We start from the raw sequence: 16,647 nt of genomic DNA, 5'->3' as shown, positions 1-16,647 counted from the left end.
AGCCGGAGAAACTCGGAGATAACGTCAAGAAACAGTTGGAGTGAGTTTACCTCATTTAGGCATGACGCATTCACTTGTTTCCTCATCACTCACATATACACACATTTGCATTTGTTGCTGAGTCACATGTAAATTCAAGCAAACGAGTTACTTAATTGCTGCATTTATTCAGCATGTGCATATCAGGATGTTTAACAGGAGAGTTTAGCAGCAGAGAGAGCAACGATGCAGTGGCAGGAAGTCTCTGTTTGAGTGTATAACATCCACTCTGCCTTCATACAGCATATGTACTTGCACTCCAAGCAGCTTCTCAAATTTAAAAAAAGATAATTTAACAGTAACAGTTTTGTCCACTTTGGGTAAATGTTTACTTTAAACCTGGCACTTCTGAGAGTGGGTTTATTACATAATAATGTGACTAAAGGGCACTTACTAATATTTTTTGTATCATCTTCGTGACGACAGACGCTGCACATTTGACGAATTAAAAGAAAAGTATAGAATTGTGCAAATAAGAAGTTTTAGTTTTAGCTTTCCAAACATCTGCACGCCAAAAAAAAAATTGGACAAACATGTTTTTCATATATATTTACCATTAAAAAAAAAAAAAAATCCCCACACTGACATTACTGTCTAAGATATTGGAAAAATAAGGATAAGCTGGTGAAATACTTATTTGAAACTACTTATTTACGTGCGCATGATGGATCGCATACCCTCCATCTGTTTGGTGCGTTGGTTGTGCACATCCTCAGGAATCAACACACTGTGTCCGCCATATGCGATCTACACGCGTCCGGTGAGAGTGGTGTTGGGGCAGAATGGAGATGTGACAGGCTCAGGGACCTGCGAAACTAAACGGAAACAAGTCTGAGACTGTTGCGTCCGTGCACGGCGGAAAAAGCTGTAAAAACTGAGTGTTTGGTTCCCCTGTGATCTAGTGATCTGTGATTGTTGCCATGTTTATTGTTTACATCAGGCAAATCAGGATGTTGTAATGATATCTTTGTTTCTCTGGCGTACCTTCCAGTGAAGTCCTCCACTAATACACACAGTACATAGGCAAGTATGTTCCCAATGCAAACGGCTGTCAACGCACAAGTCTGTCTCGGTCCGTGACAGTGACAGTGTGACAGTCTGTAACGGTTTGTTTGTGCCGATCACATGTGTGTGATGTAACGAGCGTAATATTGGCCGGCAGGTATCGAAGTACAAAGTGTCAAAGAAGATTAAACAGCAGGTGGAAAGCATGTTGCGTTTCATAAGAGACAAATAGTCCCACTGAAGCCATGTTAATGTGGCCCTCACTGATCACATTGAGCCGACCATATGTGCCAAGAAAATGCTTACAAAAGGTGTGTGTGTGTGTGTGTGTGTGTGTGTGTGTGTGTGTGTGTGTGTGTGTGTGTGTGTGTGTGTGTGTGTGTGTGTGTGCTTGCATGTGTGACTGCAAAATATAGCCACCCAGCTCTCTCCCTCGGTGGTCTTTCAGGAGTTGCAGCAGATGGACAAAATTCTTGCAGAGCTTCCCATTCTGGAGAAAACTGTCCCAAACACCACACAGTGAGAAACTAAACAGGGACACTTGAATCAAAACACACAGGTACACCAACACTGCCAGTGGGGACATCTATTTGAGCAAAACATCTGAGTGATTGACTCGTAAATTAAAAGATAAAGATACATTTGAATAAAAATATCTTCCAAAAAACATATCATTTTCATGATGATATCTGGGAAATGATTGACAGCTGATTGGCTCCCTTTAAAAAAAAAAAAAAAAAAAAAAAAGTCACAATAATCTGTATTTAAGTTCATGGTAATAATTACCTTGTGAAGTCATTTATTTTGTTTTAATTCAGCAGTTCACATTTTAATCATCACATTAAATGCTTACTGATTTGTCACTTTTTTGATGGAGGAATATACAGTGGAGGAAATAATTATTTGATCCCTTGCCGATTTTGTAAGTTTGCCCACTGATAAAGAAATGAACGGTCTATAATTGTAATGGTAGGTTTATTTTAACAGTGAGAGACAGAATATAAAAAATTTAATTCAGAAAATCACATCATATAAAAGTTATAAATTGATTTGCATTTGATTGTGTGAAATAAGTATTTGATCTGCTAGCAAAACGTGACTCGGTACTTGGTGGAGCACGTTGTTGTCGAGCACAGAGGTCAGACGTTTCTTGTAGTTGGTCACCAGGTTTGAATCATCTCAGGAGGGATTTTGTTCACTCCTCTTTGCAGATCCTCTAAATCCTTAAGGTGGCTGTCGCTTGGCAACTCAAAGCTTCAGCTCCCTCCACAGATTTTCTATGGGTTTAAGGTCCAGAGACTGGCTCGGCCACTCCATGACCTTAATGTGCTTCTTCTCAAGCCGCTCCTTTGTTGCCTTGGTCGTATGTTTTGGGTCATTGTCGTGCTGGAAGACCATCCACGACCCATTTTCAGTGTCCTGGCTGAAGGAAGGAGGTTGTCGTCCAAGATTTCACGGTACATGGCCCCGTCCATCGTCCCCTCGATGCGGTGAAGTCGTCCTGTCCCCTTAGCAGAGAAACACCCCTAAAGCTTAATGTTTCCACCTCCTGACGGTAGGGACGGTCTTCTTGGGGTTATAGTCAGCATTTCTCTTCCTCCAAACACGGCGAGTCGAGTTGATGCCAAAGAGCTGGATTTTGGTCTCATCTGACCACATCACCTTCTCCCAAAACTTCTCTGAATCATTCAGGTGTTCATTGGCCAACTTCAGACGCGCCTGTACGTGTTCCTTCTTGAGCAGGGGGACCTTGCAGCGCTGCAGGATTTTAATCCATTACGGTGTCGTGTGTTACCGATGGTTTTCTAGGTGACTGTGGTCCCAGCTGTCTTGAGATCATTAACAAGTTCCTCCCATGTAGTTCTGGGCTGATCCCTCACCTTTCTCATGATCATCGATACCCCATGAGGCCAGATCTTGTGTGGAACCTCAGACCGAGAGCGATTGATGGTCATTTTGTGTTTCTTCCATTTCCGAATAATCGCACCAACAGTTGTCTCAATCTCACCGAGCTGCTTGCCGATGGTTAGAGGACTAATCTAACCGGTCTGTGGGAGCCAGAATTCTTGCTGGTTGGTAGAGAATCAAATACTTATTTCACACAATCAAACGCAAATCAATGTATAACTTTTATATGATGTGATTTTCTGGATTCGTTTTTTTGATATTCTGTCTCTCACCTGTTAAAAATAAACCTACCATTACAATTATAGACTGTTCATTTCTATGTCAGTGGGCAAACTTACAAAATCTGCAAAGGATCAAATAATTATTTCCTCCACTGTAAATAACCCACATTGACGGTTAGCATAAGCTCAATTATTTACAGACTGGCTTGATCAGCGGTAAATTCTGTCGGATTTCAGATCTAGGTAATCGTGCAGTCATCCCTCCATTAAGGCCTCATGTTCAATCAGGAAAACTGCTTAATTATCAATTCTTCCATCTTTACTGTTTCAAGAATTACTCCCACTTAGACTTTCACAGTGGAAGAGGTTAGTCTCTGTGGTTATCCAAACAAATAAGCCAACAATCTTTTCTTACCCCCAGAGAAGCCAATAACTGATAATTTTCTCTTTATTAACCCAGTATGCTGATGCCAGCATCCAACCACAACACTCCTCACCACCAAGACACAGACACAAACAGCATTTGTCTGATGGTCGAGCTGGGAGTTTGTGTTATTGGTTGATTATTGGATTCATCCCCATAATCGGTGAGTTTTCCCCAGATAAAGTCATGCCAATCGAGTCCATGTCTAATCACCAGCACTGAACGTTTCTGCTAATCCCCTGATTGAAATCATGACGTGGACTTTTTCAGTTTTCAACATTAATGGATGGTTTGAAACAAATGTGCTTGTGGCTTTTTAAGAGATCAAGGGGCCCCTAAAAATATCTCATGGAAGTGGGATGGTTCAGCTGTAAATATTTGCAGGTTTGAGTGTTCATTCCCAGTTACATCCAGCATCTGACTGAGGTCCATCCTGTGTGCTAACAGACTAACAGCCTCTCTAACACTTTACCAACAGCCCAGTTACTTTTTGTCTACCTTGAACATCCAGTAAGTTCTGACAAACTTTTAAACATCTCTGTTAATCTTCTATTAAGAGGTCACACCGTCCTTATCAAGAGATCTCTGTTAATCTGAAAATTAATAATGCTTCAAACTCCCAGTCAGGCTTTTGTTATTGCCAGTAAGATATTTAATGCACCCTCTGGCTAGGCTGATAATAGAAAGGCCATAAAAAGTTACAGCCTCAAGATGAGCTATTTTAAATTGTTCTGTGGACTCGACCAATTAGTTTGATTTGGCTACTGCCTCCAGCTTTGAAACGCTCTATTGCACCAACTCTGTGGCTGCAGTGCCCCGAGTACCCAACGCACACTCTGAGCACCTGAAGAGTTTAACACTCTGAATGTACAAATGGGATTTCCTGTAGCACTGTGAATTTCAAAGCTGTCAAATTGGGTGCCAGAGTTTGCCCTGGTGCTTTAAGTGCAAATTAACCCGCGCCATCTAAATGTGTACTTCCCCAGATCAACTGGATGGCATCAGTTCTGCATATTTCTGTGTCTTCCAGGTTGCTACTTGACATGAGCTTCACTGAAGAGTCAGTGGACTCTCTGCTTCTCTGGGAGTTGATATGCCACACGGCTGCAGGACACCCTGCGACCTCCACATCACCACTGTGACTGTCAGCTGCAGCAGCTGGGTCAAGGCTTCATACCTGCAGGTCAGTTCTTACGTTAAAGGAGTAGTTTGACATTTCTGGAAATGTATTTATTAGCTGGAAGCAGGGGGAAACAGGGAGCCTGGGTCTGTCCAGAGGTAACTAAACCTGCTGATCAGGAACAAGTAACATGTACTGGAGTATTTCTCGGTTAGGTTGCCAGGCAACTAACAAACACTGTAAAATGTAATTTTTAGATGTAAGTTTGTGTATGCATTAAATAAATGAGACATAAAATATTTGTTACCGGTGAGTGAAAAAAAAATCGACTCTCCTCCGATTATGGTTCTTATCTGCTATGATTCTGAATTGGCTTTCAGCTGCCAATAATTTATTTTTATAATAAATTGAGTTCATAAAGTTTTGCTGACAAAACAAAAATGACAAAAAAAAACAGTAGTTATTGTGTTTTCAAAAAGAAGTACCTGGGAACAACTTGGAATAAATGATGTAATAATTAGTTTTACAAAACCAAAGTGAATTATTTTTATATTAAGCAGAGCAGAGCACTGAACTCCGGTTCTAACAAAAACAAAAGCAGCCGACTGTTACACACTGTAGCACTTCACAAAATGTTAAAACTCTGTTGGGGTAAATGAAATAAGTGTAAACGCCCTGCGGCCATATACAGGGTTTTAGACAACGATGACTTTCCATGGATCTGACATGGCATCAGGTTAATCTCCGCTGGAGACTAAACGTGAACACAGCAAAGAACAAATTCAGTTTTACCGGTGATGTTAGTCAGTGATTACACTTTTGTTTCATCGTTTCGATGCAGGAAAAAGCCCGTAAGATGCTTCCAAGTTATTGCAGTTAACTTAAAAAATGACTACCAAAAATGAATGCGTTTTTCCAACCTGTTTTCATCTCAGTGCATCAGATGGATGCTGTCTCATACATACACACAAAGTTAGATGTGTTTAGGTAGAATAAAAATCAAATGGTTTGGGTTAATGTGACTTGGTTCAAGCACCAAAACTCCTTGCCAGCGCTGAAGGGCACATTGTGTGTACTCTCTGACTGCTTTGATAAAACATTATTTGACGCCCCGCAAATGAAAACAGGGTGCTTTTCCTTCTTGTTGTTGTTTTCTTCTTGCTTCACTGTGCAGAATGATATTTTGTATGTGCAAAGTTGTATGATGAGTAAACTTGAAGCCTCCAGTGCACAAATACTGAAAACGGACCTGACCAGGATGTTAGACATCTTATGTCCAGGAGTTAAACTTTAGAAATAAAACACATTTGCATATTAATAGATTCTGGAAATGTTAATGAGGTAGAAAGACTAGATGTAGTTTTAAGTAGTTTAACCAGTAGTTTAGATCATTTTACTTTTTTTGTAAAAAAAAAAAAAAAAAAAAAAAATCCTGATTGTTCCAAGCAGAGTATTTTTAGGTCTTAATACATGTCTGGAGGGGGCATTAAAATAAATAACTTGAATAAAGCTGCATACTCTCATACTTTTCTCTGCCCTTTTCTATAGTTAGCTTTATATTTAAAGCTGCGAGACTGGAATTAATCTACTTATATAACTCCCCCAAAAGAAAAAAAACAACCCACAGGTGTATTCACATGATTAATGGGATTAGCTGCAACTGTCTTAATGCAAACTTTTTATTTTATTTTATGCTAACTCCCACAAGCTGAAACCTTCATGGACATTTTTATTGGAATTATTTCCTTCATTCCTAGATATATTCAGAAAATGAATTATTCAAATCCCTAAACTTATTGGCCAATTAACTTAACTTCATGAAAAAGTCCAGATTGTTAATGGAGAGAATTTCACATTTATGCATATTCAGTTCACCTCTTTCTAAAAATGTCTCGGTGGTCAGTTGTGAAAATGAATCGGGCTCATTTTAATAAAAACAGGTCTCACATGAGCTTCAAAAGTTTCTAATTCCTCACTTGTGAATAATTATAAAATAATTGACTGACCTTTTCAAGCTACAGATAATTGCTGATGTAGCCAAGTGAAAAAGACACATCAGTGCATCACTCCTGACTAATTGATTTGGCTGCTGCACACATGAACTTTTCACTGTGATCAGCACTGTGACATGAAGTAATCACCCATCAATTTCTGAGCCGAGGTAGAATCGGCTTAAACCTCGCCTGAGATCTGAGCGCCGCATACTGCCCCTCTCTGGCTGGAAGCAGAGCCGTCTGTAGGAGAGCTCATTCCAGGTCACCCACTCTCTGTGGGCGAGAGAGCGAGGGAGGGGTGGAGAGTGCAGGAGAGGGAGGGAGACAAAGTAAAAAAGACAGACTAGAGAGGGAGAGGACATCTATAACTCAGTAAATGCCAGATATCACGCCGCTATGTTGCAGATAGAGAGCCTTGAATAAATTTCAGTTTATTTTGCTGCCATTTATTGACAGAGTGATTCATTTCCTGAGTCTATATAAAGCCATGTACTGTAGCTACAATGCAGTGTCTTTGCTATGGCAGTGCCTCGTCTGAGGGGAACATGAAGAACAGTCATTGTACTGTTTAAAAGACAAATTTGTCTTGTAGGCTTGCCTCTCCTCTGAGCTCATCTTGCAGTCATTAGGCTGAACGCAGCCCACCTACTTTATTTACCATCCAGCTTACTGCCATTTGCATAGAAGTTTCCAAGTGAATCATGCTTTTGTGGATTTCTTTTGTGTTTGCCTGACAATCAAAGTCCTGATGATTGTCAGATAATCTTTAGTTTGTGCTGGTGTGATGTTGCCAGTGAATTTTTAAAAACCGAGCAAGTCTGTGTTGCTGCTGGAGCCGCGGTAGCCGACCATGTGTTAAGTGTGACTGGATAATGAGAAAGAAGGACTCGCCGCAAACTGCCTGAACATGTAAAAAGCACAAAATCCACAATGCTATTCTTTAAAGCACATACAGATTGATAGTAAAAAAAAAAAAAAAATACAACCCAACGTCTGTCATTAGGTACAGTTGTCATGGAAACAATGCATTTCCTACTCAAACGATTTTTAAGTGAAGTTGACGGTTGCAGGCGTGTTTGTACTGAGTTTCAGTGAGCTTTGCAGCTCATTATCCGGGTGCGCTTTAAAAGATTTCCATAGTAGTTGCATCGGCAGTGGTCAGGCAGCAGCCGGGCTGCGTGTGCCGGGTAGGTGTGATCACTGGGGCCGGCGTATTTCTGTCTGAATGAGTGGCTGGCATCCTGCAGCGGTAAGCGCGGCCAGTTGTTTATGAATGGGGACTTTGTAGCGCAGCACCGTTGGTAAGGCATCCACCATATGTATCTGGGTTGTGTCTCTGCCATAACGAAAGTGGTGACACTGAAAAAGTCAGTTACCATGGATACTAAAATTGCCCACATCATTTTTTTTTTTTTTTTTTTTGTCAGAGGCCTTGTGTAATCGTTTCCTTTCGGTTTATTTATCGATTTATTCGTTTTATTTATTTATTTATCAGTTGCTTGCGTGCTGGTTTTGTAGTGGGAGCTGCTTCAATTGGACTTATTTTCCTTTCCTCTGATTCAATGCAGGAATATTAGAGTACCGGGCTTTGACTATTGGCCAAATAACATGAATAGAATGAGCTTTTGTCTTGAATAATTACACAGAGTCATAACAAAATAGTTAGCACACTGTTGACGCACTGCACGGTGATAATGGGTCTCCCTTGTTGTTCAAATATTTTAGAATCACACTCTGGTATGAGCTATTAGCAACGGCTTTGTGAAATGTAATCAGAGAGCAGAAATGAAGAGGTGAAGGCGGCTCAGCGGGCTGTTTGGATGCCGGGAGCCAGATCCGAACCTGAGCTGAGCGTCCGCATTTGTGTGTCCAGGCGTTGTCTCTGCAGCACGACATGCCCGGGTAACTTCTGCTCAATGTGCCGCCGGCCCGTGAAAAGATGCATGACGACCGAGACCGGCGTTTATAAATCAATTATAATAACGGGGAGCCATGTTCAGACAGTTCCGAACACTGTTGAGCCACCCCGCTGCCTGAACACCTCCGATACAGACGGGGCCGAGCTGACTCGTATTACTGTCCAAAGCGTTGTCCCGGTGTGCAGCAGATGAGTGCAAACAAAATGAGACGGAGAGATCCTCCATTCTACGGTAGGCGTACAACCCTGAGAAAGGTCATCTCCCAGGAATGACTCCAGGGAGGTCTGCAGGCCATAAACAAGATTACACTTAAAGAAAAGGACAGCTTTTAAACCCTTATTTATGGTGGCCTGATTTTATTTCCTTGGCAACAGCTTAATGTTTAAATATAGCATAAGACAAACTTAGCCACGCTCCATTGAGGCTCATTTTTGGGTTCAGAGACTAAAGAATGAAAGTCGTAGGCACCACCCAGCATTCTGTCAAATTCCCAAGGGGGCTGTCCCAAGTCTGGCCTGTCCCAACAGGACGCCTCTATAATGGGTAAATAGCAGGGGGGAGACAGCGGCGGGTGAGATGGTTTGAATTGAAAGCAGAACTATTATATTTGGAACCCCAGGTTTTTCTTTTCCTCAAAAGAAAAGTAGACCATCATCCACTCTTCGTGTGGTCTTTCTCCCTCTCTTTTATGTCCACGTTATGCAATAGTGTGTTTCTTTTATTCCAAGCCTCGGAGGCTCGGGCTCAGACGGAGGAGGATAGAGGACCTCAACAGGTGGAGATTTTTATTCTCGGGATAGAGGAGGAGGTGGAGGAGGAAGACGAGGGTAGTGAACTGTTCCTTAATAATAAGCCCTCTGATCTGCTTTCTCTGCGCTGTTTCTTCGCCTCAAAGGAGAACTGGGCTCATGGCAGCCAGTCCTAGTAGAGTCCCCGGCCTGCTAACATGACCTCATGCAGTATCTACACCATCTGTCTGCGATGGGACTCCAAGCCAACACTCAGAGGGAGATGCAGAGAGGGGGATGGAGGGGGTTGTCAGCGTTCCCCTAGGGCCCCCCCCCCCCACCCCCGCTGCAGTTTTTGATCTGCTAATTATGTTTAATTGAGGCTGTGTAATTCACAAGAGTTGCCTCTATCCTGCCTTATCGTAGCTTTTAACAAACTCTGCCGCTGACGAGGGAACGTGACACACCATCAGCAATAAGCGCCTCGGCGCAGTCATTTTGAAGGGATCGTCATTTTAATTTTGAGGAAGAGTGGGGTATCTGCACAGGGACCACTAGATTGGGTTACAACAGATCAGCGGATATTGAAATTATTATTTATTTTTTTTCCCCCCTCAGTGCGCAGTCGAGGAGAAGCCGAGGCGCGAAGCGGCGACTTGTTTGACGCCGAGACAGTCGTCACAGCGCGCACAAACTCACACACTCGGGCACACGCACGCACACACACACACACACACACACACACACACAATAGTGAATGAAGAGGTGCTTGAACGAACACGCGCACGCGGTTTCGGTCGGCGAGATGGCACCAGATGATGCCATAACCGACGAATGATGCTGTGCGCCATACATCTCCTGCGCCTTCATTTTTTTTTGAAAGAGAGAAAGAGCGAAGGGAGAAGACACGCCGGGACAAGCGACAAACCAGAGAGAAACAAGAGACACGGAGAACCCGAGGAGGACAGACGAGGGAAGCGACATGTCAGTTTTAAATAGCCGTGAAGTTGAAGTCGCCTTTTTTTAAGGGGTAGATATGGCGAAATGTCCCTGGCGCGCGCCCTCTTAACTCGCCACATATCTTTTTTTTGGTGTGGATATTTTATAGTGGGAAGATGAAGTCACCCAAGTCAGCAACCCCTCACCAATACCCCCCCCCCCCCCCCACCTCCTATATGTTTAATTAACAAGGCTGATGTGTAAGTACCTTCAGCCAGCGAAGCGTAGGCGGGCGGGCTGCGGGGTAAAGAGACTACCGGGAGAACCTCTCCTTCTTCCTCTCCGCCCGTGCGCTCGGTCCGCTGCCGAGCATCACATCTGCCGCGCGGCGTAGAAAGCGACGAAAAATAACTCGAGCCGTTTCAACTTGTTCCGAATTGTTTAGGGCCGCTTTGAGAGCGCGCGAGGGAGAAACGGAGGGGGAGGGCGAGAGAGAAAAGAGAGAGAGAGAGAGAGAGAGTGTGTGTGTGTGTGTGTGTGTGTGTGTGTGTGTGTGTGTTTTGATGTTATTTGTGACGGAATCCCCCCTTCAGTCTCCAAGAATCCGCGAGCGGCGCAAGGAGGAGGAGGAGGACAGGAGAGGAGGAGGAGGAGGCGCGCGGACCTGTCCACGAGCCCTCACTGCGGAACGCGCCGGGCTGCCGCTGGAGATCCCAAACCAACCGTTGTTTTGGATTCTAGAGTCAAACTGATCCCCGCACGTCAACGGGCTTTTTTTTTTTTTTTTTTTTTTTTTTTTTTCTTCTTCCTTCTTCTTCCTCCTTCTCCCGCTCTCCCAGTCCGTCTCCGCCGTTGACTGGACTGCGTTTGACATCTAAACCGAGAGGAATACTAACCTATCTACTGGAGGGGGGGGGGAAGAGGTGGCGGTGGATGGAGGGGGGGTGTGTGGAGGTCTTCAGAACCAGACAGGTGGATTTATCCGTGTGGTGGTATCTTTTGGGGGGCGGGAGGGGGGGGTTGGATGGAGTTGAAATTGATGGATTAATCTGACGGAGGAGAGTCGTGTGTGATTCCCACTCCTGCCGAGGGCACCCGAATGGAGTAACAGGCTGCAATGTCATCTCCACCTGGCCGCCTGGAGAGATGTGTCACGGGAATGGGGTGAGCTTAATTAGTAGGAAATGTTTTTTAAATGTTTTTTTTAGTTTAGTTCGGAACTAGCCCAACTCTCTCCTCTCCAGAGGGTGACGCGGGGAACGAGCAGCGCATTTCGGGGTTCGTTGGTTTAATATCTGCCGCGCACTCACTCTCCTTAAAGTGGAGCAGAGGTCGGGTGGCTGGTTTGTGTTCCTCTGCGCTCCTTCGCTCGTCCGAGTCCTCGACACACACACACACACACACACACACACACACACACACACACACACACACACACACACACACACACACACACAACCTGCTGCATGCCCTACATAGACGAGCCCTGATACCGGAGAGGAGCGTGAGGGGAATATTCACTGAGGAGCCACAGGCTGTTTTTCTTCTCTCTCTCCTTCTTCCTCTCTTCCTCTCTCTATCTGACACACACTCACAAATATACTCAGTACTAATTTGTCTTTCTCGCCGTACACCATTCCACCTTTGAATTTAACTTGTTTTCGTCACGCAAGCTTTCCATCTAATAATCCCCAAAAGACACACACACACACACACACACACGCACGCACGCGGGTGCGCACTTCTGCTCCTACACAGCATAACGTAACACACGCCCGCGCACGCGCGCGCGCACACGCGCGCAGCCACTTCACTCAAACTGTTTAAATGCTAATGAGTCATGAGGAATATAATGACACCGGGTAAAATTGTTTAGAGCTCATATAGGCACCAGCCTGTGGGCGCGCGTCCATTTATAGCAAAAGAGTCAAAAGTCAACAAGTCTGCGCTGTTGAGAGCTGCAACGCAGGAAGCAATAATATTTGGTGTCTTCATATTTTCCAGATCAAGTTTGAACACTTTTCCTCTGGTTTCACTGACGCCGTGAGAAGGAACCAAAATGCCAGTAAACGGACAGGTCGCGGTGGCTGCCTGCACGGGCCCTCACACCACGGCGGGAAAACGCAACATTCATCACACGGACTCCGCAGAAGAAGGCGCAAACCCTCCGCGACCGCAAACCTGCAGCAGCCGAGCTTTGTGACACCGAAGGTAAGGACCGCGGCGGCTGGTGGCCGCGATCGGGAGGAGGGGAGCGGCGGCGGCGGCGGCGCGCCGTCAGAGCGGCTCAGGCGGAGTGGCCGTGCGACGCTAAGCGGCGCTGTTGCATCACATGATCCCCCGGCTGCTGATGATGCCGTGTAATGAATTCATATCTCAAATTACAGTTTTCAGGCTTTGAATGCAGTCACGTTGTAGAAACACATTTTCTTCCGTTTTCCTCCTGCTTCCTGTGCCAAGTCAGACACACAACGTGTCTTCTCCTCCTCTAAGGGACATAGAAGCCTCCTCTCGCGTGCGCGCACACACACACACACACACACACACACACACACACACACACACACACACACACACACACACACACACACACACACACACACACATGCACGTTACATGGGGGGTAACTAATAGTATAGGAGTCTGACATGACAGAATATATATAGCCCTGAATCCCATTAATCTCCATCACGATCATCCCGCTGACAAATGAGTGCCCCCCATTTTAATACTAAATATTGTGTGTTAATACATTAATCGTGATCATTTAGGGTAAATGATCTTCCGTGCCATACCAGAGTCATCGTGGTGTTGTAGAGAACTGAGCAGAGAGACTGATGATGCGCTCAGCAGTAGCCTATTTTCCTGAATAGTGGGATGACACAAAAGGAGATCAACTCTGTAGGGCATAAACGCAATAGAGTGGGGAGCAGTGAATGTGGGGAGCTGTTACTATCTTCGAAATATCTTCTGCAAAGCTGCAACAAATTCAAGTGTGATGTCATAACACTGTTAAAACCTCCACGGTATTTTGTAGCAGGCCTACTTTCCGATTCACTTTCTTTTTTGTTGTGATCACTCCAGAGAGCGTTTCCTGCTCTTTGTGTTTTTCATCTCCATTTCTTCTGCTATAAACTAGCGACTGAAACAAAGCTAAACATGATGAAAAGAAGAAGAAAAAGAAAGTGATGTGATGCATACCACATTAGTCCCATAGTCCCACCTTAGCTTTCAGCATGACATAGTGTTAAAATGCCAAGATGCATCTGAGTGAGCTGTTCACTGAAGCAACTCTATTGCTGGTAAAGAAGCTACTTCAGAAGTGTTGAAGCTTCTTGTCAGTGTCGTCAGAAGGGAGACTCGTTCTGTTTATCTGCAGTTAAATCGATATCATTTCTCACTCTAAATGTGCCGGTGTCAACATGTTATCGTGCTGCCTTTAACAAGATGGCCCTCTTGAGACTCTGTTGATGGCACCTAAGTGGAATTAGTGACATTCACATTAGCGACATTCACACTAACATTAAGTTCTTGTACCGGCAGCAAAAACTCAAAGGTGTCTTTCTCTCCTGTGGTTCTGCTGAGTACAAATTTATTGTAAAAACATGGGGTTTTTTTTCTTCCAAAGAGGTTTCCTGCAGAGAAAGGGGCTACAAAAAGGTGAGCTTTCGGTCTACCCCGTGTCATCCGGGGCTCTGTGTTTTGGTTTTTGATATTGTGCAAGACATTTTTAGAGCTAGAGCCCAGAATTGGCCCCCAAATCTACATATGCCTGCAAGTGGGGAAAGATTCAGAGAGCGATCACGCAGAAGTCTCGCGCTTTTCATGAAAGGTACATCGAGTTTTTACCTCTGCTGAACTATTGGTTTTACTGAAGTGATACGAACGTATCAGAGTTAGCTGTGCTTACTGTGACATTGTCGGCAGTATAGCTTCACCTTTTAAATGATCTCTCGGATCATAACATATAATTACCGAGCCATAACAATATTACTGTAGTACCCTTCAACGTATTTTATGCTGCTGCATGCATTTGAGTCACAAGCACAAAGATGAAACTTACAAAGACACATTGTCTTCTTTGTTCTTCTTCTTCATAGAGGATTTTAACAGGTAGGAGTACACCTCGAGCTTATGAAGAATCATTATAAAGATGCTTAAAAAAGAGAGAAGCCCAATAACCTGTGGGTGGAATATGCCCCGTCCTACCCGGCATTGTAGCTATATTTGTCCTGAAGGCGGTATTGACATATCCTGTGATAAGAGCTACAGCAAATGATCCCTTTATCTGCAATGTGTTTTTTTTTTTTTTTTTTTTTGGGGGGGGGGGGGGGGGGGGGGGGGGGGGGTTGGAGCTCACCATCAACCGAAGTTGACAAATGTTTGAACATGCTTTAAGGCTCTTTGGTGTTACACCCCGTGCAGCCACCAAGCCTCTGGCGTGGCCTTTAGCTGTCATCTGCTGACTGAGTGCTTTCTTTAGAGTCAATTAAACCAGCTGCTGGGCCTGTATTCCGCTGCTTCAGATCATCTTGCCGCGACATCAACCAATGAAATTTGGTTACGTGTGACGCTCAGCGGCGGACAGATTTAACTCATTTTCTTGCTCACCGTCAGAAGAGTGTAAAAGACCCGCCCGCCCTGCCCTTCTAGCTGCTTTCTCTGTACATACAATCACAGGTCAAACGCCGCTCACACGAGGCTTGAGAGGATGAAAATGAGTGTTTTCATTTTATATTTCCTTGTAATTACCAGCAAAAAGGACTGAGTGACATATGATAATGATTCATTTGACCCCCGCTGATCCTGTATATGTTGATGTGTGATAGTGCGGTCTCTTAATAACCCAGAAGCCTCTTACGAACGTGCACTGTTTAATCATTTAATCAAAACGCAGCTGGTAGTCTCATTTAATGAGTTAGTGAGCCATAGTGATATTAAGTAGCGTTTGACTAATACTGTTTTTTGAAGTGATCCTGTTAAAATGAGTAGATGTTGTCTTGTGGTGACGCTGTGGCACCATTTCACACACAGTTTTAGTGTTTTACATATTTAGTAGAATCCCTGCATCTAGACTTGTTTTGATAAGAGGGGATGAGAGATATTCGTGAACCCCTGGTCAAAAATGGATTAAAAGATGTTGGTTTTTCATTCATAATTTAGATAGCTACATTGTGCTATTTATGGCTCGTGAAATACGTTCATATTGCATTTAACGCCGGCCCTGTTAGCGGTTTGACCTGCACATGCGCATATTTCTAAATGGTTATGGCTCATGCACACCTGCATCTGTGAATTTTTAATGGTTTCAAAGTGTTTCCATCTGCTTCAGATTTGAGATAAGTCTTATCCACTTCCAGCACAGTTTTTTCCCAAACTTCATGGACAAGATTTAAGTAATCGGATTGGAATAAATCTGAAAATTGGGGTTTTCAAACGTGATAAAGGATATTCCAATTGCTCAGGCGAGGATTGGGATTTGGGAATATAATACCCTACCTTTTTAATCAATCTCACAACTTGTATTTGTGTTTTTCATGACTCAAAGGCAGATAGTTGTGATGCTGAAAATCAGGATAATCTTCATGCTGTTTGAGAGGTGGTTCCAGGCTGGATTTAGAGACATGACACGCTTAATAGAGCTGTAACCAAGAAATTGCCTTCTGTACATTTAAAGTATGAATTATCATTTCATGTTTCTATTTTAGTCAATAAAACTGTCAAAACACTTTGATCCCAAAATGCTTCTGTTGCAGACAGCAGCTGGATGGTCCATGTTATCGCCATTTCTTTTGTTCATGTCTTATTGTTATGAGGTCATTATTCTATATTACTTTTTCTCGTTGCAGAATGTGGGAGCCATTTAGTGACACCTTGATTGTTGCCTTTAGCATCTTATTCACTGTACAGTACACTTGTATCGAAAATAGTGTATTGTACCATTTCTATTTGTTGAGAGGTCTTTTGGGCTGTGAAGGGTATTATTGGAAACATTATTCGTTTAACAGACGGTGAGCTAAAGGTTAAAGGGATGTTAAGTAATTTATATTCTTTATTGACCTGTATTGACAGATAGTCAGATGTGCGACAACACATGTGCCAGTTGTTTATTATTGAACAAAATGTAACAGCCATAATTTCAGTGAAAAGTGACAGCTATCTAATGTTGGGAACGAGCCAACAGACATATGTATCAAGAGGTAAAATAATATTGTAACGGCACCGATCATTGCTTTTATTGGCTTAAAGAACCTAACACAGATGCTCTGGGCCTGTAGTGTCTTTGTGTCTTTACCAATCACTAGTAAAGCTGCTTGTCAAATAAATCATTCTATAAGCTGTTTCAATTA

The 16,647-nt window shown here is 43.5% G+C and overlaps 1 protein-coding gene across 1 annotated transcript in view; it reads left to right on the top strand.

Moving 5' to 3' along the window:
- The first annotated feature begins 11,299 nt into the window (after positions 1-11,299).
- The window catches only part of grin2ab (glutamate receptor, ionotropic, N-methyl D-aspartate 2A, b), a 93,796-nt gene continuing 88,448 nt past the window's right edge, over positions 11,300-16,647 (top strand). The window contains exons 1-2 of the mRNA XM_069166625.1: positions 11,300-11,461; positions 12,302-12,508. Of these exons, the coding sequence (XP_069022726.1) occupies positions 11,444-11,461; positions 12,302-12,508 (225 nt within the window). The 5' untranslated portion in view covers positions 11,300-11,443. The remainder of the gene's footprint in view (positions 11,462-12,301; positions 12,509-16,647) is intronic.

The sequence above is a fragment of the Embiotoca jacksoni genome, unplaced genomic scaffold, assembly GCF_022577435.1.
Source record: "Embiotoca jacksoni isolate LCO1_2020_lvr unplaced genomic scaffold, fEmbJac1.0.p SCAF_4, whole genome shotgun sequence".
In the NCBI taxonomy this organism is placed as follows: Eukaryota; Metazoa; Chordata; class Actinopteri; family Embiotocidae; genus Embiotoca; species Embiotoca jacksoni.
This window is presented reverse-complemented; position numbering and strand designations above follow the sequence as displayed.